Source organism: Habropoda laboriosa, unplaced genomic scaffold (assembly GCF_001263275.1).
Source record: "Habropoda laboriosa isolate 0110345459 unplaced genomic scaffold, ASM126327v1 scaffold42, whole genome shotgun sequence".
NCBI lineage: Eukaryota > Metazoa > Arthropoda > Insecta > Hymenoptera > Apidae > Habropoda > Habropoda laboriosa.
The window spans coordinates 1,252,488-1,273,633 of record NW_017100181.1 but is presented as its reverse complement, the minus strand read 5'-3'; the positions used below and the strand labels follow the sequence as shown (position 1 = coordinate 1,273,633).

The 21,146-nt window shown below is 31.4% G+C and overlaps 1 protein-coding gene across 1 annotated transcript; it reads right to left on the bottom strand.

The window, feature by feature from the left end:
• Nucleotides 1-11,643: 11,643 nt before the first annotated feature.
• Nucleotides 11,644-19,555, bottom strand: LOC108579078 (protein TAPT1 homolog). Its single transcript, XM_017942519.1, has 7 exons — nucleotides 19,402-19,555; nucleotides 18,614-18,768; nucleotides 18,116-18,213; nucleotides 14,391-14,722; nucleotides 13,745-13,842; nucleotides 13,007-13,222; nucleotides 11,644-12,370 (listed from the first exon to the last, which is right to left on the bottom strand). The coding sequence occupies exons 1-7, from the start codon at nucleotides 19,553-19,555 to the stop codon at nucleotides 11,858-11,860; spliced, it is 1,566 nt and encodes a 521-aa protein (XP_017798008.1). The 3' UTR covers nucleotides 11,644-11,857.
• Between the last annotated feature and the right edge of the window lie 1,591 nt (nucleotides 19,556-21,146).

Genomic DNA, 21,146 nt, shown 5'->3' with positions numbered 1-21,146 from the left:
AAATTATCTAGTGCGAAAACCTTGATATTGTGATTTTATTTCTGCACAAAATCAAAAAACATATTTTTCGTATTGCGGCTCTAATAATTTGATCACCCGTTATACATGAATCTATGAATCTGCAAATTTACACACTCCGAGTAAAGACGTGAGGAGGTGATAATAAAGAATTATTTTATAGTTAACCCTTTGCACTCCTCGCAATTTTTAACATAACCTACCAGAAACTCTGAATCATTTTTACTATGGGCTACCAGCTACTCCGAGACTATTTACAATAGTGCGAGTGCAAGATTCAAAATCTAGCTTTGCCATTAAAAAAAAACATGGCATATCTTACAATGTCGCCACAGCAGCAACAATGGAGCTGTTAGTTCCACTTACAATGTCGCCACGGCGGCGACAACGGGGTGCAAAGGGTTAAATTTAAGTCTGAAGTGAAGACATATCTGCAAGAAAATTTTTAAAATTTTTATCTCTTGAATTATAATCTGATTGTGTTTCACCTTCAATCGTGAATTTCCATAGTTTATCGAATAGCATGTTCTTTCCGGAAAGAGTTCACCCTGTGAGACCACGGAGTTCCCTCAAAGAGCCCGACGAGGGTCGCCGTTGGAGGTTTTAGTCTCCTCCAGGGAGGCGGTGTCTTTCTGAAGATTTCCTCCACGAAAAAAGAAAAGGTTGTGTAACATGAAATATTGGATTTTTAATCATTCGCAAATAAATCGCTAAAATGATTAGTTGATGTTGAAAAGTCTTTCTTTTTGGTGTTAACTTAAAGTTCGTACAATTCTTGTTAAATTAGTATTGACGAAGGTAAACGTGACATTTCATATTACAGGACAATACAGAAATGTTGTCTCTCGACTTCCAACGAAGAAGTTCGATTTCAAGTTTGATAGTGAAATATATTCTCGTTGGATTACTTGCAACGATAATTTTTCTCAAATTTACTGTATGTACAGGTGGATGAAGTGTCTTTACACATCTTACATTGCTTCGTAATATGTAACATAATTTTGATTTTGATGGAATATTATAAGAATTAAACTGATCAATAATGTCAGGTCTTATTATGCCAATTTCAATGTTTCGAGAAATTGATCTACAACAATATGTTCGAAATATGAAATAAAAGGAATAATTCAGGAATAATAAATAAGATTATTCTAAATTTAAGAAATGTTACTTCACGAACAATATCTCTTCATTATATTGTAATATAATGAAATTAGTTAAAATAAAAATACAGTTTTTGAAAACATCAATTATCAGCAATTGAGGTTACAATTAATCGTTGGGTAATTGTTATTAATAAGCATGTTTGACAAATTTATTTTCCTTTCTTCGTTTAATCTGTTCAGATAATGGAGATTTGCTATCTTTTCTCGTGTATGAGCATTTATTTTTTAGTATTACTTTAGAAATTTGTAACATGCTCTTCTCTCATAAATAGATACAATAAAATTAGTCCATTACAAGCGTAGTGCTGAAATTGATGAAAAATAAAACATCGAAGCTGTTCTAATTTTCAATCAGAGTAGATAAATCGATAAATTTTATTTAACATTTTATACAAAAATTTTTCAAATATTATTGAGTCTGAATAAATAAACATAAGCAGTATTAAAGTAAAAATAAGAATATTTAATTAACAATTGAGTATTTAATTTACAATAGAAATTGCTATACCTAACAAATCTATGGAATTAATTGCTTCGTATGTATACTTGAGATATTTCTGAACATATTTAGTGGAGCTCAAATGACTCTAATCGCAATCATTTGATTTCTTTCGAATTTAGTGGACAGGCAGCTCAGGTGTTTTGGGTCACTGACTGGAAAATTCATTTGGAAAATTCGTTTCTGAAACATGAGGAGATAAATTGAAATTTGTTGAATACTTGAAATAAGAAAATGTTCTAAAATTTTCAAGTGAATGGATTATTAAAAATGAAACGTCATAATTTGTATTTTTGTATTAGGACACTGTTGAAGAGTATCACAGAAAAAGGAAAAAGATAAGAAGAAACGAATTTACTTTAGTTAACAAGAACGTGTAAATCTTGAAAGTAATAAAATCTTTGATAAACGTACGTAATGTAAACGTGTAATTATAAACTACAATATTTTCATCGTTTATCAGTGCAACCTGATATGATGTACAAAATTTTCCCCTGAAAAGTTCAAGACATTGACCTTGCACACACGCTATATTCATCAATGAAATAATTCACGAGAGCAATATCAAATTACCTGTGTCTTATCACATGCAATTATGTTTTCTTATCAGAATCAGTAACCATAAAAATACACAATAAATATTTGAGTAACCATCTCGACAAGTTGTAGGAAATGTTTTTATTTTAGTAATTAAAAGCACACCAGAAATTATTACATTTTTCTTTTAAGTTATTTATTAAAAAAAATAGCCAAGTACATATTGTATTACCCTAGCAGTATAAAAAATATAATTGCAAGGTAATAATCGATTCACTGTTTATTCCTACGAATTCTACACTTTCGTGTTAATTTGTTGTTTATGTAAATATTGAAAAAGGAAAAAAAATTTTCCGATTCTTCTGCCTCCAGTGTTCGTAGAATAATTCTGCAGAAATCTGACCACTCGATTTTATTTACTTTAGTGTTTTTCCACTTGCTCGTCGTTTTTACAATAATCCATCGGAACAATAACACTTTTGGTGGTCGTCTTTTATCTCCGTACGCTGGTCAATTAACGGACAAATGTCATTTATTTATTCGTTGACCCGTGAATTATACATGTAATCGTTGATTGCACGAAACACTACTGAGATAAAGAAAAAAAGATGGAAAAAAGAGAAACAAGCGAAACCGTTTTAAAGAAGAATAAAATCATCTAACGATGGTTTTATTGCAATAAGTTTATATATTTGAATTTAATTGTTTTCAACCTTTATTGCACAAATTAACACTTCCAGTAGTCTGAAACTAACAATTGACGAAAATTGATTTTTTTGTACTTATTGTACTACGTTTGTCAAATTTAATTACTACGTGTAAGTTGTAATTTTACAAAATGTATACTGTATAATATTTGAAAATTACTGATCTAAATAAGTTCAAATGGAGCAGTTTTATTGCGAAAAATATTTTTACTTTCTTAATTTATTTTACCCGCTTGACATACTTCTCGCAATACTTCTGCTTATTGTTAGTTTCCATGAAAATATTTCGGCGTGCGAAAACTATAAACGCTTGAGAACGCTGAAAAATGTGTACCTACTGTTAAATTCGCGTTATTTTTTATCATCTTCATTTCGGTTGTATTTTCAACAATTTTATTGGATTATTTTTTATCGTATTCATTTTGATTACATTTCCAATAATTTCATTGGCCTCGCTCGATTCTTCTTCCTGTTATAATTCAGCAATTTTCTTACATCATCCTCATTAAAGCCTGCAGTCAATACTTAATAACACAATTTATTTGTTTTCGTTTTTTGCAGTTATAACTTATTTCTTACTTCCTTCATGTAATTTTACGATTAATTATAAATGTTTCGATAAATTAATGCTTATCTATGCGATATTCCTGTAATACAAATTTTATGATATTTTTGTAAATATTATTAACCCCTTAACCTATGATTTCTTTTCTGACTATGTATCTAAGCGTCAGCCATTTTCTCTTTTAGTACTGTATCAGGTAACAAAAACTAATCTGCTACATTTGGCAATCCTAAGTCTTACAAATTCAAACGAAAATTAGGATTACAATGAGTTCTTCTTACTAATATAACTATTTTTCTCACATCTTCGCCAGAATCTCTGCCGCGAGTCTGACAAGTTGTCATATGTTAAGGGGTTTACAGATTTATTTACACGGTTTACAAAAAGCTTTTCCGCGCGAAGCTAGAATGTAAGATTTTAGACGTGCCTTTGATATCTTTCACCTTTTCTTCGTTTTTTCATTTTTACACTACATTACGTTATATTTTTACATTACATCTTATATGCAAGAGAGTTATCAGTTAGTTTGCTACTTTTCCTACAATTTTCATTGAATTCTAATATGCTTACTTCAATGAAATATTTAAAAACATTTTGTCCACGAATTTGTTTAGTTTCCTTGTATTTTGTAATAATACTTTGTGTATTAATTTATTATTAAAAGTGTTTATATTAATTATTTTACATAAGACGAACGATAAACATAGGAACATGTATCTTTCTCTTCCAAATTGTTGCATACTTCCCAATTTTTTTCTAGAAGTGTGTTTAGTTATTCAAGTAGGGAAATTACAATGCCTCGTTCAACGAAAATTTGTAAACGTAGAAAAACAACGAATGGAGAAAGTGAGTAATGGTATTCATTCGTTTTAAACGTGATTTCTTGAAAGTTAACATTTTCAAACTTCGTGTACCTTTCTCGCAAAAACTGTAACAGACATTGAAACCAAATTTTAATCACGTGTTTCTTGTGGCCAGATAAAAGAATTGATACGTAAGTTTTGCTGTATCTTGCCTCGTCCTCGTTCATTACTAGGAACAATTTCTTATTCAAAAGTTCAGCAAAGAGTTAAGTATTTTTTGAAAAATTATATTTTTCGCTCCGAGCAATATTTATCAATTTTAATATATAAATGTTCCTCGAAAGGACACAAAAACACGTGGAAAAAGTTTGCAGGAAATATCTGCAACGGTTCCCGAGAAAAAGACGCATAAATTTTGCAAATTTAACATTGGTAAGATAGACACTTCAACCTCCTTTAACCCCTTAACATATGACAACTTGTCAGACTCGCGGCAGAGATTCTGGCGAAGATGTGAGAAAAATAGTTATATTAGTAAAAAAATCTCATTGTAATCCTAATTTTCGTTTGAATTTGTAAGCCTTAGGATTGCTAAATGTAATTAATCTGTATCAGATTAGCTCCGGTTACTTGATACAGTAGTAAAACAATAAATGGCTGACGCTTAGATACATAGTCAGAAAAGAAATCATAGGTTAAGGGGTTAATTCAACTCTCGAGGCGTAACCAGAGAATTAGCGCCACAATGTCTACGACGCAGCCACAGATTCGTTAAAAAAATTTCTTTTGTTTGAAATATAATTTAACCGCGATGTGAAAATTTAGTATCGAGAAACTGTCACTGGATATACACAATTTATCTGCCGCGCGTAGAATGGCACGTTGCTCGTAAATACGCTGCCGAACGATAAAACAGAAAACAAGACCTGTACGTAGAGATTTGCTCGTCGAGGGAAACATGTTCAGCGAAATGTGTTTACTTAAACGTGGATGAAACCGCTTTGAAATGGGTGAAAGCGTTATTGCGAAACGTATAGTGTATTGTCGTCGCGCGAATCTTCGTATGTATTTAGATATGTATACGTAATTAAGGGAGGCGAATGAATTATGGTTCGGCAAATAGCTTCGATGCTCGTAAATATCTCAAGATGTGGCCCCTGGTAAATAAGCTTGTCGTTTCTCGCGTAGGTAAATTTCCATGCAACAACTTACAATTAGTTGCGAAAAGATGTTCAAAGGGTGTTCGTTTCAAATAAGTTTAGGACAATTCTGAGATATTTTTATTATTTATTTATTTAATGTCGCATCGACATTTCTAGCCATTAACGGCCATAAAAAAATTTGCAGAAAGAAAGCAATTGTACATACGTATGTACAATATACACTACCGGCTAAAAGTTTGTGATCACTGTGTATTGCAAGTTATAAAAATATTTACAGAGAAAAGTCAGCAATTTTAAGAATTTTTTAACGAATTTTTTATCATTCAAAGCAATCGAAATGAGGTAAATTGCTATTAATTTCCACAACACCAATTTCAAATGTGTAAAAAATTAGCAGCAGATCCAATATTGATATAAATTGGCAGGTGATTCGAAACTTTTGGTCGGTAGTGTATATACATATATAAGTCATTTGCATATGTATTTTAAATGGGGAATCCCAATAACTTCCTAGTAACTTCCTAGTAAGAGGTAGTTACTACATGGAAAAGTTCCTAGGAAACTTCATTCTCCCCAATTATTCGCATACACTGGGTGTTTCCCTTATCTCGAAAAATTGGAATATCTCGCGAGAGATTGAAGCTATAAAAAAAAAAAATGTTTGAATAAAAGTTGTTTGGTATGAAGGGGTACGGTCACGCTGTGAGACAATTACTGCATTTTTCTTTGTTATTCACGTGATATCCTGATTGTCACTATTTTTAAAGCGTCTCAGCGAAATATAGATATAAATGAACGGATTAATGAGAAATATCTGAAAGTTGTATTTCGTAATGACCATTTCTCTTACGGTGTATCACTTCCCGAAAAATATTTTCGCGAATTAATAAAGGAAAAAAAAGCTCGTCGAAATCTCGGTAAAGTTTATCACTAGTATTAACAATTCGATAACGGTAAACTGATAAGCTGTGCGAGTCGGTACGTATTCGGTGAACGTATTAAAATAAAGTGTTATGCAATTATATTATTCTTTAACTTCAAATCTTCGTCAACATATTTTTAAGTAAACTGGGTAGATCAAATGAAATCGGCTCCAGTGGCACTAAACCATGGAAATTGATCGAAAGACACTATGTGTACATTAATATTCAATTTGTAGCGCAATTCAGTTTGTTTATAATGAAATTAAGCGATAAAATAGCACGTATATATTTGGACTATTCCGTTAATCGTTTTAAACATTTCTCTACATAGTAAAAAATCAAACGCACCCGAAGTTACATGGATATACTAATTTCGCTAAAGTGGGTGCAAAATACGGCATAAAATAAACAATACAAAATTATCATACTTTCTGTGCACAAATATTTTAGAAAGATTGACATACACGATACGTATGAATTTCATGAATTTTTCAATTCACTTTATGTTAATCGTTAATACCAATATTACAATATATACATCTTAATTAAATCCTACGATATTTAGTTTTAATATTAGGGAAAAAATTATCGTAGCATAGTATTCTCTTCGAAGTATTATCTTAAGAGGTAAAATACTTTTCGTTTTAAAGGTGAAACATGAAAATTCGAAGAAAATGGATCTTCCACTTTCAGAAAAAGATTTGATTTTAGCGGCGTCAAATTTTTCCAGTATGATCACAGAAGTTAAGTCACTCGTTAAAAAGTTGGAAAATAACATGGAACATCACATGGAATATTTAAAGAAAACGGACAACGCGAGACTTAAAGCAGATAAAGTGTTCCATGAACATATGGAATTGTGGACAGGAGATTTAAAGGCTAAATTAAAGGAATTTGAATTTTACGGTAGAGTAAGTTATAATACACAACACGTATGTGTATAAAAATTAATTTTTGTTAAAAGATATATATCAACTACGCGATAGAGTACATTTAAAAATTTTATACATGTGCTTGCTAAATGGGGAAAAAATTTATTCTTGAGTGTTTTAAACATTTTCAACGTGAACGTCAATTAATTCATTACTAATAATCGAATAAGTAGAAAAAATATTTCTTTTTATTCAAGCTTATCAAATTTACACTTGAAAATTTCATTAAAGCTAATTTAAACGTTACTACCGTTCTCTTATTTATTTATTATGTGTTAATTTATTTATTATGTGTTCTTTTACGTTATATAGTATGTCAATTGTGTATTACAATTATTGCCGAGAAAAACGTAATAAAATGCATCCTAATGTAACATTAAAATATTACTATTGATTAACGTTCAAAACATTCGTTCAAATATTTATCCTAATTAATTCGTAAAAGTCTATTAGAAGACATTTTTTATATCGATTAATTTTTGTTGATTTACTTCACGTATTTTTGAAAGGCTACGACACTCAGAACATTCTTCTACCTTAATGACTATTTGGGTACTTTACGACAACCTGTAACTAAAATGATCGATCGATACAAAATGCCAGTGCACAACATTATACTTCCAACGTACGATGAAGATGAATTACCTCGTGCACGATACGATCCGGGAACAATAAGTGAACGAAAATGCATAAGTAAGAATTTGACAAAAATTAGTACGTGTAAATAAAACTTGTTCAACGTGTCAAAATAATTGACTAATAAAAAATATGAACAGTATGATTGTGATTTTTTTTTGTTGCAATTGTTACATTGTAATAATAAGCGACTTCGATAAATGAATGAAACGGCACATTGTAATAAGTTGCTCACTACACACCTCCTTTATTTCATTAAACCTCTAACGATAAGGTCCAGACCGGGATCTGACCGAAGTTATAGCTCTTTTTGTAGTGTCCCCGCGTTTAAATTTAACATGGGTGTGTTAAAAATTAATATGTTACAGAGAAAATTTTTCAAAAATAAAATAGTATTTTTTGAAATTTTTAAGTACAATGTCTTACCTAAATAACTAGAAAATAAAAATTTATTTATGATTTTCATATATTGCTTCTTTTGAACATATGAAGGTCATTTAAGTTTACATATAATTTAACATGATTCAAATAAGTTCGTGTTAGAACTCATTTTTATTGGGAGAATCTTAGCAATCCATCCACCCGTAATAATTTCATGAAGATTCAGTGAAAAGTATAAAAATTTTACTTTTCCACGATCAATGACTAATTGGATGCTCATAATTGTCGCTTGCGTATTTTAAAACAATCTTTATCTATTCTTATATAGATGTTCTCCATCTTTTTTTTTCTTTTGACATAAAAATTTATTTTTATTACGCGAGAATTATTTTACTATTGTCTAGATAAAACATTTTTCAAAATCTCAACAAATACTATTACAATTCTTTAAAATTTATATGAGAATATATAAATGTTTTGCATACAATTTATTTGACAATTAACGTCCGAATGGACCATGAAAGATTATCTTGCGAACTAATATAGGTAGGAGGCCCAGATTCTGGACTCGCATAACAACTCAGTAACAGATGTTTATAGTTTTCATTAGATCTTCATGAAATCATCAATATTTTGCAGACTATATCATATAAACAATAAATTTTACAGTGATACTATGTGTAATTAAAGACAGTTTTAATAAGGTTACATTTAGACTAATTTTCATTAACAAAATTTCATAAATTGGTAATATTCTCGTTATATTGCGATAAAAAATGTGAGAACGTAATTTTTCATTCGTAGATGATTCATCCCATCCGCGTGTTCTACTGCTTTCACAAGATCATTAACAGTTTTAACCACGCAATTCAATATGTATTTTTGTATACGGATGTACCAAGAGAGGATCTTTGACCTATTCTACATTTTATCATCTTTGGTAGTTAGATTGAATATAATTCCTAAACTCACCACTCTAAATCGTAGAGGGCACAACAAACCTCTAATTTGCTGCACGGTCGGTATTTCAGAACGTGAGACCCAAAGTCTTATGTGGACAGGTCTACCTCTCTACCATTCTCTACCTCGTCTGTGATAAAACATATTCGTAATAATTCATATTTTCATGTTATTGAAAGTTACTCATTAAAGTACAAAAATTTTACATATTTACCGGCTATTTACTTATCGATGAAATAAACGCTACAAGTTTGTCCTAATTTGGTCATGTATTACAAGATTTACTTAACAGACTAAAAAGATATTAAAAGTGTACAAAAAAGAAACGAAAATCACATTTTATCAACAATATATAAATACACATATTATTTATATTCATATTTGTTTGTTTAAAAATATAATGTGATTGTTGTTTTATTCTATTTGGGTTCGTATATTGACAAGCATAAAGACATGACATAACAATACTTGTCGCACCTGTATAAATCACTTTGGTCACGGTATTTAACTATTAGCTATAAGTATTAATGATTGCTCAAATTAGAAAATTTTTGTATTTCATGGTATACAAATCATAAGGATGAAACTGTATAACAGTATTCAATTGCGCTATTGATTTAATCAAGATATCTTAATTAATCGCTATTCAGCCTTATTAATTTAATACCTTAATTGCCTATTATTTTCCTTTTAATATCGATACTGTAGTAAAATAAAAATTCTTTGTCGCGTCTAGAATGATCATTGTCCTAAATATTGAAACAATCAAATACACTTATATTGTTACGTTAGTATACTAGTACCATACACCATTATCATATAGTTACCATCACATGCTTCTGTAATCTGCATGACAGTTTTTAAAACCTTATCGTCGTATTTTTGGAACATTTTTCTATAGAAATTTGCGCTAAATAAATATTCATCATCACAGTTTCTATAAAAACAAAATTTACATACAGCATGTAACAGAAGGTCATTTTACGTGCAAAGATAATCTGAAAATATAGAGTAAAATGTTTCGTAACTTATTGAAGGCAAGTTATAAAATTGTGCAGTGTAGGCAAACGTTTAACCGTATAATTTTAATTTTAATCTCATTAGGAACTGTTGCTTCTTTTTGTGCTTGTATGTTCATGGATATGGTAAGTTTTTTACACTTAAAAAGGTTTTCAGGTGTAAAATAACAATTAAAGCATTAAAATCTACAACTGGCAAATTTGTATGTCAGCAAAGATATTATTTTCTACATTATTCATTTTACAATGTAAACCAGCACCGTTCAGGCTCTTTTTTACCCTGAACAGAGGCTGTAGCAGCGACCGGAGCAAAAAACGTCGACAGTCGTAAATGGAATGGGGAACAACGGTAGTAGTGGGAGTGTAGGCTTGTAGGTAAGTACGTTCGTGAGGTTTTTCGTACCATCGGTTACTGTTTTTTGCACGTACCTATCTTTGAAGCATAGTTCTCGCTCTTAGGCCGGGTGATCGCTACTGTGTAGAGCTCAGGTGTTTGCCACTGAGACGGCATAGGGGCAAAAGGTGTACTTCAACTCGTACCGCTTGAGTCTTCCGCCACACAGTGTTATATGATCCGATTCGTCGATGTTATCGCGTTCGGTCAATAATGACAATACGTGTGCTTATTTTTATGATTGTGTTTGAGAACGTGGCCATATGGGGATACGACCCAATCAGACCCGCATTCCTTCCAGGCGCAAACTCCTGGGCTTTACACAGTACTACATTCTTACAGTGCCCCACCACAGGATCATCGCTCAAGTAGGCGTGGCCTACTGCTCGAATATCGCTCCATGCTCAAACTGCCTGACCACTTCACATGGAGCAACGTCGAGATCGTTCCCGATGTGAACGTTAATTTGTGAAATTATTAATAAAAAAGTATTATCAATACATATCATGATTTGGAGTGTTCATCGTTCAAAATTTTAATTTAGTTGGCTGTATTTATGCATTTTTATGCATATATGCGGTGTAAAAGAAATTCTAGAAATGTTTAATCACATAATTCTTTGCTTGTGAGAAATAAGTTTGAAACTTTCGGTGTTTGTAATTTGTATTCGCTAAAGAATTTCCCGTAAAATACGTTCGTCAATGAAGTGGTGTATATACTTAATGAATAAATACTCCCATCAATACTTTGCCTTTGCATTAATTGAATTTTGACATTTTTGAAAATTGTTTTAGACTTTATACGTCTAAAACAATCTGAAACAACGCAAATCGAAAATGAGTTTTCTTCGTGTCCATATTTTAAAAATTTAAAGAAAGACCTTTTGAAGTAAAATGAAAAAATGACTGCTAAACATAAATTGATCTTAAACTTTTGGCGGACAGTGTACACAGTATGTATACATAAATTGTATCCTATATTTTCAATTTACCTTTGCACATAGGATCAACTCCTGCACAATCCTACCACCCTTCTGACTGTAAAAAGTCATGTTACGTGCTTTCGGAAATTTTCTAACACATAGTTGCCACAATTTAAAAAATGTACTACTTATATACATATACATTAATAAAAATAAAACGAAAAATTTGCCTCTACTGAACGTTTCCTGTGTTATCTTTTTCATCATTTACTTCTTCCTTCAACACAGCGTCGTTCAAGCAAACGTTATTCAGGCTAACCGCGCTATTGGAAAACATTGCTGTGGCTAAATTCGAATTCTTTATATCGCTGCTAGTCGAAGAATGTTTCCGGGACGTCGTTGAATCGCTGGGTTCCTTGGAATGTGACAAAATCAAATCACACGCCTTGCCGAGAATCACCACACTATTCAAGATCCTTAACGCTATTAAAATGAGGTACGCTAAAAGGAACAAAATTATATTGGCTGGCTTCGCAGATGGCGTGACAGTCGTGCAAAACACTCTTCCAATCGCGACGCCTAGCGGAAGAGGAATGAAGCCCATTCTACGGGCAACCAAGTCCGACGGATCGGAAAAAGCGTTCTCCTGACGAGTTTGAGCCATGTCGTAAGCTAAACTTATAGTATAATCCCTATACACTGTTGAACGAAGTTCATTGAAACGAGTTATAAAGGCGTGCTTTACCTGGAAGAAAAAACAGATAGATAAAATGTACAAAGTGTACAGAACATTTATGAATTTGTGTACACGCGTGTCTAGTCTCTAACGCGTTCGATCTTGATGTACTGTATCCCTTAACTGTTCTTCATATTTATGAAGAAAAACCTTGATATTGTTTTTGTATGAAAACCAGCATATTCATGTCTTCTATATCAAAAGACAGAAATTTAAATCTGAAAGATGAACCTCGCTCAGGAAGAGCTTAGCAAATGGGCATTGAAATGCTTCGAAGAATATTGTAAGATGAGCCATTTCTAATTTTAAAAGTAATAAATGAGAAATTCGGTGTGGAACGTTCTCATCGTCTAAAATTCGTACACAAGTATTTACACTACCGATGGGTTCTACACGAAGTAAGGGAGAAGAATTTTGGGGATCAATCAAACATTTGCTCTTTGCTTTTTGCTCACCATCGATACCAACTATTATTCGACCGAATAGTAACGGATGACGAACAAATTGTTTCACAACTACAGACGTAGATATGGGTCCAAAAGCCACAAGCAATTTCCCTAAATTATCGTCAACTTAAAATGATTTTTTTTTCCTTTCTTCACGGAAACTTTTATGTTTGGTAAAAATGTATATTTATTTACTCACCCAATCTACAAGAACTTCTGCTAAGAGCAGCATTATACAGTCTGGTAAAAGGTCTGCAAGGCGTTCCGTTTTCCATGCGTATTCTTTCATTGTTTGAAGATTTACAGCAAAAAGAAGCATTATTAAATGAAAACGTTCCCTTACATCCGCGCAAGACAGTTGAAATAGATTATTTTTGTCAAATTTCTTAAATACGGAACCTTTCAATTCTACAAACTGAAACAGAAGTACATGCCGTTTATTATCGCTTATGTTACTCTGCTCTTATTAAAACTTCACTTTTTCTGCATTCTTCTGTATTATACAGGGTGGGGCATGTAAAACAGACCACCTAATTACCTTCTCTAGCTGTGGCGGTACGGGAAAATTTTTATACCTAATTTAAATGGTTTCGAAGGATGAATAAGAGATGGAGGAAATTTCTTTTCTATAAATGCCATTTTTTTCTGTTTCTTTCAAGGTCACCTATATTTCTTTAGACGAACGTATTATATATTTTTTTCTACTGTAACAACCTTAAAATGGCCTTGGACTTTAAAATTTTAAATCAAATGTGAAACTTCCTTTCATTTTTTATCATTTCTTCCATCAAACAAAGTTTTTCTTACATTTCATCCAGTCTTTGAAAGCTAGAAAAGATGATTAAGTGGCTCACCTTGTATATTGATTTTCATTACGCTATTTCTTTTTTAATAAGCGAAGTAACATGCTGTTAAATGAATATCAGTAAAGACTTACGTTATTGGACATCATTATAGTAAGCAATGCCTTGTTACTGCTGTTTATCGCTACGTTCAAAGTCGTTGCTTGGAAAAGTACTAATATACTGTGAAGTACTTTAAAAATAAAACATTGCATCGGAAAATATATTTTCATCCAAACTTTTTTAACGGGTGGTTCACAAAAAATTCTAATGTTAAATTTTAGATCCGCGATGAACAAGTTAATCCTCCAAAAACCAAGTTTTCCACTTCAATTTACATTTTCGAAATGTAGGTACGCATTTATAGATTAAAATGATACGGAGGGAATAGACGATGACTGTGACCATTCAAGATCACCACCACGCAATGGCCACCACGATGCCAAACAACTTTTGTTTCACACATTTCTTCCTATCTCGAAAACTATAGGAATTATTCAGGTAGCTTGTCTTAGAAAAAAGAATATACAGGCTGAGTCACCGAAAACCTACTTTAATTATTTTTATATTTTACAACTAAAGTGTGTCGACATTCGTTAATTACCAAATCCCACAATATATGATTTGTTTTTTTGAAAAATTTATCAGATCTTTGAATAAAGAGAAAAAGGTAAACGAGCAAATAATTACGAACGATAGCGTATTAACTTATCGATTTCTATTTAGGTATATAAAGGATACGAACATAGGTACCAGCGAACATCAAATGGGGTATAGTACCCAAATGCTGAGAACGAGTTTTCCTCTTCGACCTAGGTTCCGTGGCTGTCCACAGAAGGGCATCTATTGTATCTTGACCAAAAGAGCTGAACAATCTATCCCCAACCTCCAGCATATTATAAAATATGTATAATTTTATTACTGATTGACTTTTCACCAAATGGTACATCATAGAGGTGTCGACTTTCCATGTGACTGCCCAACAGCTGATCACCACGATTCCTTTCAAAAGGTCGCAGATCTCTGCTGGTCTTAGATGCTGTTCCCCAACTTTTAAATTATTCTTGTCCTTCCTAGATTGTAATTCAACTTTATTCAAAATATGTAACACACAGTAAATGGTCAACTACAATCATTCATGAACCATTTGTTTCTTTTCTTCTGTGATACGTTATTCGTGAAATGTACACTCAGTCAAAAAAGTCTCCGTACACCCTTTAAAACAGAATAACTGTTTTTAAATTGCACCAAACGACTTGAGTTGTTTCGAGAAGTTAGAAGGATTAGTGTACTAGATGACGTGTCGAAAAATTTTGAAAAAATTCCAATTTGTCGGAATCGCGAAGAATGCGATTTTGATTGAGTGTATATTAGTAGATTTACACTTTTATATCATTTTATGTGGATGTCTTATGTTATGCAAATATACATATTTAAAAAAGCCAATTATAACACATGCCCGTAAAGGGAGATACCCTCGTTTTAGCTAAAGTGGCTGTCAACAATTTCAGGAGAAGGGTACAGTTGACAATGACCGAACAGCTTTCTTTAGAGCTTTTAACAACGTGGAAAACCTTAAGTTCAATTATTTCAAGTTCCATACGGTTCTTATTCAATTTTCTTCTGACTGAAGGTCTTACGACCGTGAATTAGTTGAGTGCTATTGTGGGCCATAAAAGCCTTCTATACTTTTTACAGCGATAATTAGTACGGCGTCACATTGTAAAAATGTATAATACGTAATCTGAACTTTCTTGAAACATAATTAAATAGGGACGTTTATATATAATTATATAATTTGGGTAATTAGGGTCTTTAAACACGCAGCAAAATGACCAGAATTAGGAAAATGTCTAGGGCTGAATCCTTGTAAAGGCCTATTACACACGTGGTAATGGTTTACCTCGTAAACCATAAACCGTGGTTCTTTAGTCGGCAGATTGCCCGCGGATATTCACCATGAAATCTTCACACAAATTAGTGTTCATACTTGTAAGGCGCCGTACGACACGCCTAAGCGATGACCGCGAGACCCAAGCCGCAGGGGGCCTTAACCCTTTCGCGACTATACATCGTTCAAAATAAGAGTAACCTCGCTCTCGGACCGATTCTCGTCCGTTCTGCGCGTAGACAGAGAGCGTAGCAGAGGGTAAGACGGAGAAAAACGTAGGCGGTTAAGTGGGGGGTTTGGACGTTCTAGCCCTGCCTTAGGCACGTCCCATGCGCGAAACGAGGTTACTCTTATTTTGAACGATGTACAGCGCCGGTTATATCCGGCATCCACTAAACACGTCGCATTGGCCAGCGACAGTTGCAGTAACGATACGCGAATTGGACATCACACATTTAACTAGCGCAGAAGAAAAAGTTCTTGACACGAGAAAAGTCCAACGAAATCCTCCTAAGATTTTGCACGGAGCTCGAAAAATGCGAGAAACGCTTAACGTGTACGGTGTGCACTAATGACACGACGACCCATTCATTAGCGGCGTACCGATGACTAGTTCCGCCGTCGCGAAAGGGTTAAAACAAGGATGACTGCAGGCTACACCCCCACCCGAAGGCTTGAACGGTCCCAACGGCTGAAGGGAACATATAAAAACGGGAAAAGGGGCTGAAGTGACACATAAATTACCGACTATTACCAGCGGAATACCGGGTTATTTCAGCGATCGTTTTAAACGCCTTTGACTATTTCATCTTACATACTATTCGGCACTGTTTAATTGAATTCTGAAAAATACCTTTCATAAGCAAAAAGAATCATAAAGCAAGACTAGCTTTTGCTGAAGAGCATCTTCTCTGCATAAGAGAACAATGGGCTGAAATTCTTTTCACTGACGAATCCAAGTTCAATTGCTTCATATCAGATGGGAAAAGTTAAAAACGGTTTATGGCACTACACGCAAAGGAAGGCTATTTTTCAGTTCAGGATTGTCGTTTACCGCTTGCACGTGTCAAAGTACATCCTGGCGGGATCGCTAGAATTGTTTTGTTAGAATTTTTGGTAATTCGTACCTCACACGCTCAATAACTTAACGAGGAATAACACTTTGAAGCCCGAAAAAAAGCATGCTTTTTGTGAATTATTTTTGAGACACATACTTCGTAGAAATGTTATTGATGAGGGATTCGAATGTACATACATTGGACAATATTTAAGAATTTTTTAGTAACAAAATATACATATTTAACCACATTATAGAGTGCTGCGCGAAAAACGTGGCCTACTGGTTGCACACTTTATTCTCGTCGAGTTGATCTGAGAAAAAAAATTACGACATTTTTTTAATCTATATTAATGTAGTTTCAATTAAGCGTACGGAAATTTAAATATAATAAATTTTAGAAAAATGGCAAAGGTTGAAACATAAAATTTGAAAATTTCAGCAAAAAACAAATATATTTTGATGTGAAAAATATAGCAACTATTATTTAAAAAAGAATTTCGTACACTTAACTGAAGACATTTTTATGTAGAACAAATTTGTAAAAGTAGAAGTTGATTTGTTTGAAATTGGCCGAGAAAATCATGCAACCAGTTTAGAAAGCATCGTTTCTTGAATTTTGCTTCGAAGTACATGCGTTCCAGACTGATAACAATTCAGATTACAACATTTCTGGCTGTTTCTATATTTAATAAAGGATTGAGCTCTACTTTAGAAATGATGGGCACAATAAGAATCAAAATTGACCTCGAAACAAAGAATTTTATCAATAACGAGGCTGAGGTGCATCAGAACAGATCTGAGTAGCGCAAGTCAGACGTAACAAAAAAACGCTCGAATTACTGACAGATATGAACAAACAGTTTGAACTTATTGAAGAAGAGGAAGGAGCGCTGTATGGTGCAGGTATTGCTGATTGAATGTAAGTGCATCTAATTTCTCTTTACTGTATCTAAACTTAAAGCAAAACTTTAAACGCTATTTTCTTAAAACCATGTTTTACAAAATAGCTGCCATAATATCTTCATAATGGTGAGAAATTTTGCGTAGATAATCTGAAATGTCGTCATTCTCGTCTAAACCAAAATTTAAAAATATTTGCAAAATTTCTTTTCTAATTAATAAATTAAGCTCATAATTAAAGGAAAGAAACGGACTTTTTTATTTAACGTGGCGCCACTTTGCTAAAAAATTAATTTTAACGTATGATTTTGGTTTAGACAATAGCTATGTTCTTACTGAATAAAATTTTCTTTTAACCATTTGTTTCAGTCGCCTACGAAGGACAGAATGATGATAGCCAGTCGAACGTATTCGGAAAAATGTCTCCATACAAACATCTCACACTTATTATTTACGATAAAAAAAAAATATAAATATTGTCAAAAGGACGATTCAGTTTTCTAGGTTGGTACTTCTATACATGTAACACCAAGTCCCATAATGGTGATAGGTCTATTTTGTACCTCATCTGTGATATTACATCAAATATACATTAAACTTACAATGTAAACTTACCCTAAACAGTACCGAAGAGGTCTTGTTACTACTGTCCATAGTGCCATCATAAATCTTAATGGTAAAAATGTATAAACAAACAGAAAAGAGTCTACACACTGTAACAGAAAATTTTTTCTGTTTTACATTCTATTTATAGATACGTATACTTAATTTTAAATAAATTTACAACTGTTTTACCTATGTTACTCAAGTAATGTTCACTTACATTATCATAATACTTTTGATATCAAAATGTATTCAAAAAGATAAGAAAGTTATTAGATTCTGAATTAAAAAGTAGTACAACTTAATATTTACTATCAAAGTTTACAATAATATTTTGTGACAAAAATACTTGATTTCATTTTATGATTAAGATAAATTGCATTCTTAATAGTAAAAGTATAAAAATAATTGGAATCTACTACATTTTTCTTCACAACAAAAAATTACATAATAAAAGCAGCAAACTAAACTTACTATGATTAACTAAAACATTTAAGGAATTATACATACTTGCAAAAATCCATATATCATAAATTTTTCAACTTCTCTTGGAATTTTCATAAAAGAGTAAATCTTCTCTCTTCTTGCAGAAAACCTTTCTTCGTCATTTTCTAATTGATAACCTCTTGTTAACTCGGTTCGCAAAAATTGCATAAGAGACACACCTATAACCACATTGAAAAGTTACATTTACTATTAATCAAAACTGTATAAACAAGAATAGTTTATTTTTCAAATCTCAGTATTATTTAACAAGTGATAAATACAATAACAAATATTATAGAAACAAATGGGATAGCTATAATTATATTATTATTGTCCCCTTTTAAAAATGTTGTACTATGTTAAATTCAAATGAATTTATTCTCTGACAGAGAGAAGAAAAAGTATTTTTTGACATATTAATTCATTGGCAACTTCTTATATCATGTACAAATTGACTAGTCACCACAGAATATGTTAACCTTGCCATCACTTATTGTTATATTTATGTAAATCTATGTTATATTGTAATTAATTTAAGAAAGCATTATTACACTTGTTAATAAATTTTATGTAGTTTCAATATACCTTGTTATCTTACATAGAAGATACAAGTTTAATAAATATACAAAATGTAAATCATTGGAATAAAATACATTTCAAAGTTTAAACAATAAGTAATTTTCAAATTTTTAGTAATTCTAAAATACATATTTCCCTAGTACTAACATATTCGTATATATTATTGTAAATTTATAATTTCATATACGTTATCAACAATTCACAGAACAAGTGACAGTTAAAAGAATAATTACCTTGTTTTTTTTGTTGATGTTTTCCATCATTTAACTGATCCTTTAGATCTTGAACTTTATCACCATGTATGTCAGGTTGTTTTACTGATCTAAGATCTTTAAATCTTATGTACTTTTTTTCAGTGTAATTTTGACAATTTTCATCGGTATTCATTGTTTGTGCTCATTCCTTTTTTCGTTACTACATAACCTCAAATCTATTTCTTTATTGATATCACTTTTAGTTTTAAGTGTTTGTTCTCTTGCCAAAATATTTCAGTTATGTAAATTATCTTTTGTCATTACCACTTAATGAATCTTGATTATACAATCACTTAATTTATAAATTTCTTTATAAACCATTACATAAACTACCTATGTATGTATGACGCGCTACGAAATTCAAGCGTACAATTCAATACATTAAAAATTTTTCGATGAAGTGCCTGCATATATAGTTCTCATTCAATTCTTCACCATTGCATTTAACAAATTCTAAACATGAAATTATGTCTTCAATTTTCATAATTTTATTCAATATAATGTAATATTTCTAAACAAATGTGTTTAGAAATTTTTTTTTCACTACATAGTTTTTGAACTAGTCAATACGTGAGTTTCAAAGAATGAGATTAAATTTATGTATTTAATTTTTAATTTTAAAGAATGAGGTAAATTAATTATAAATCGAATAATATTTATCTAATAAAATGTATTAAACCTTTTTAATATTTTGAATACCAGAGATATAAGTTTATATTAAGCTTTTATTTTTAATTTTTGTTTAAATGTCATTTAACGTTGTATACGTTATTCATATTTATACCTTTAAACATTTCAATACTTTAATCTCAAGAAAAAAAAAAGTAAAGATAATTTGCACTCGCAAAATATTATTGAAATACACAAAATATTGAAAAAGTAATATTACAATTCATGTTCATAGAGGTTGGTATTCGTAATTGTAAATTTTACAACTGCAAACTACGAATAAATGTATAAAAATAAAGTGCATTTTGATACAGTTCCCACAGTTTGGCCTACAAACTAAGAACTGACTTCTATGACTTTTACGATATCTGCTCCTTTACACACAGTCTTTAGCGCAGCCCTACTTTCTCGCCTTTTTTCAATTTATTTGTATTTCGTATCATTGCACGTGCTATTCGTTCTGACTTATCGTCTTATTCTGTTTTCATTTATTATGTTGCAAGAAGAAAATAGAAATTATCTAACAATAAGTTCGATCTAACAATAATCGACGATACTGTCAAATTTTTCTAAAAAAAAGTTTTAATGCAATAGACACTAACAGATGCCAATCTATTTAATGCTTAAATATCAACTTGGTAAATAATATTTAACCGTAAAATGTTTAAATTCAAAGTAGTAATTTGCTATAACAAATATTTATATTTAGCCATATTTAAATTTTAATGTTAAACAAATGCTATTTCAATATTTATGGTTAAATATTTATGATTTAATCTTACAGTGTTATTTTATGATAGTCTAATTAAATTATAACAGAGATTTAAACGAGAATAAATTACTTTCTATTTATTATCAAATAAATCATTGTATAAAATACATAAAAGAAAAGATATTAAAAATTATTAACAGATACGATGAAAAGCATAATTTTTCAACACATTCTGGTATTATTATTTTAAATAAACAAAAATTATGGAATATGTAATTGTTTATATTTACCCGAAGTATTTTACTTGCAACGATATTCTAAAATATTTTAAGCTTTTTCTTAT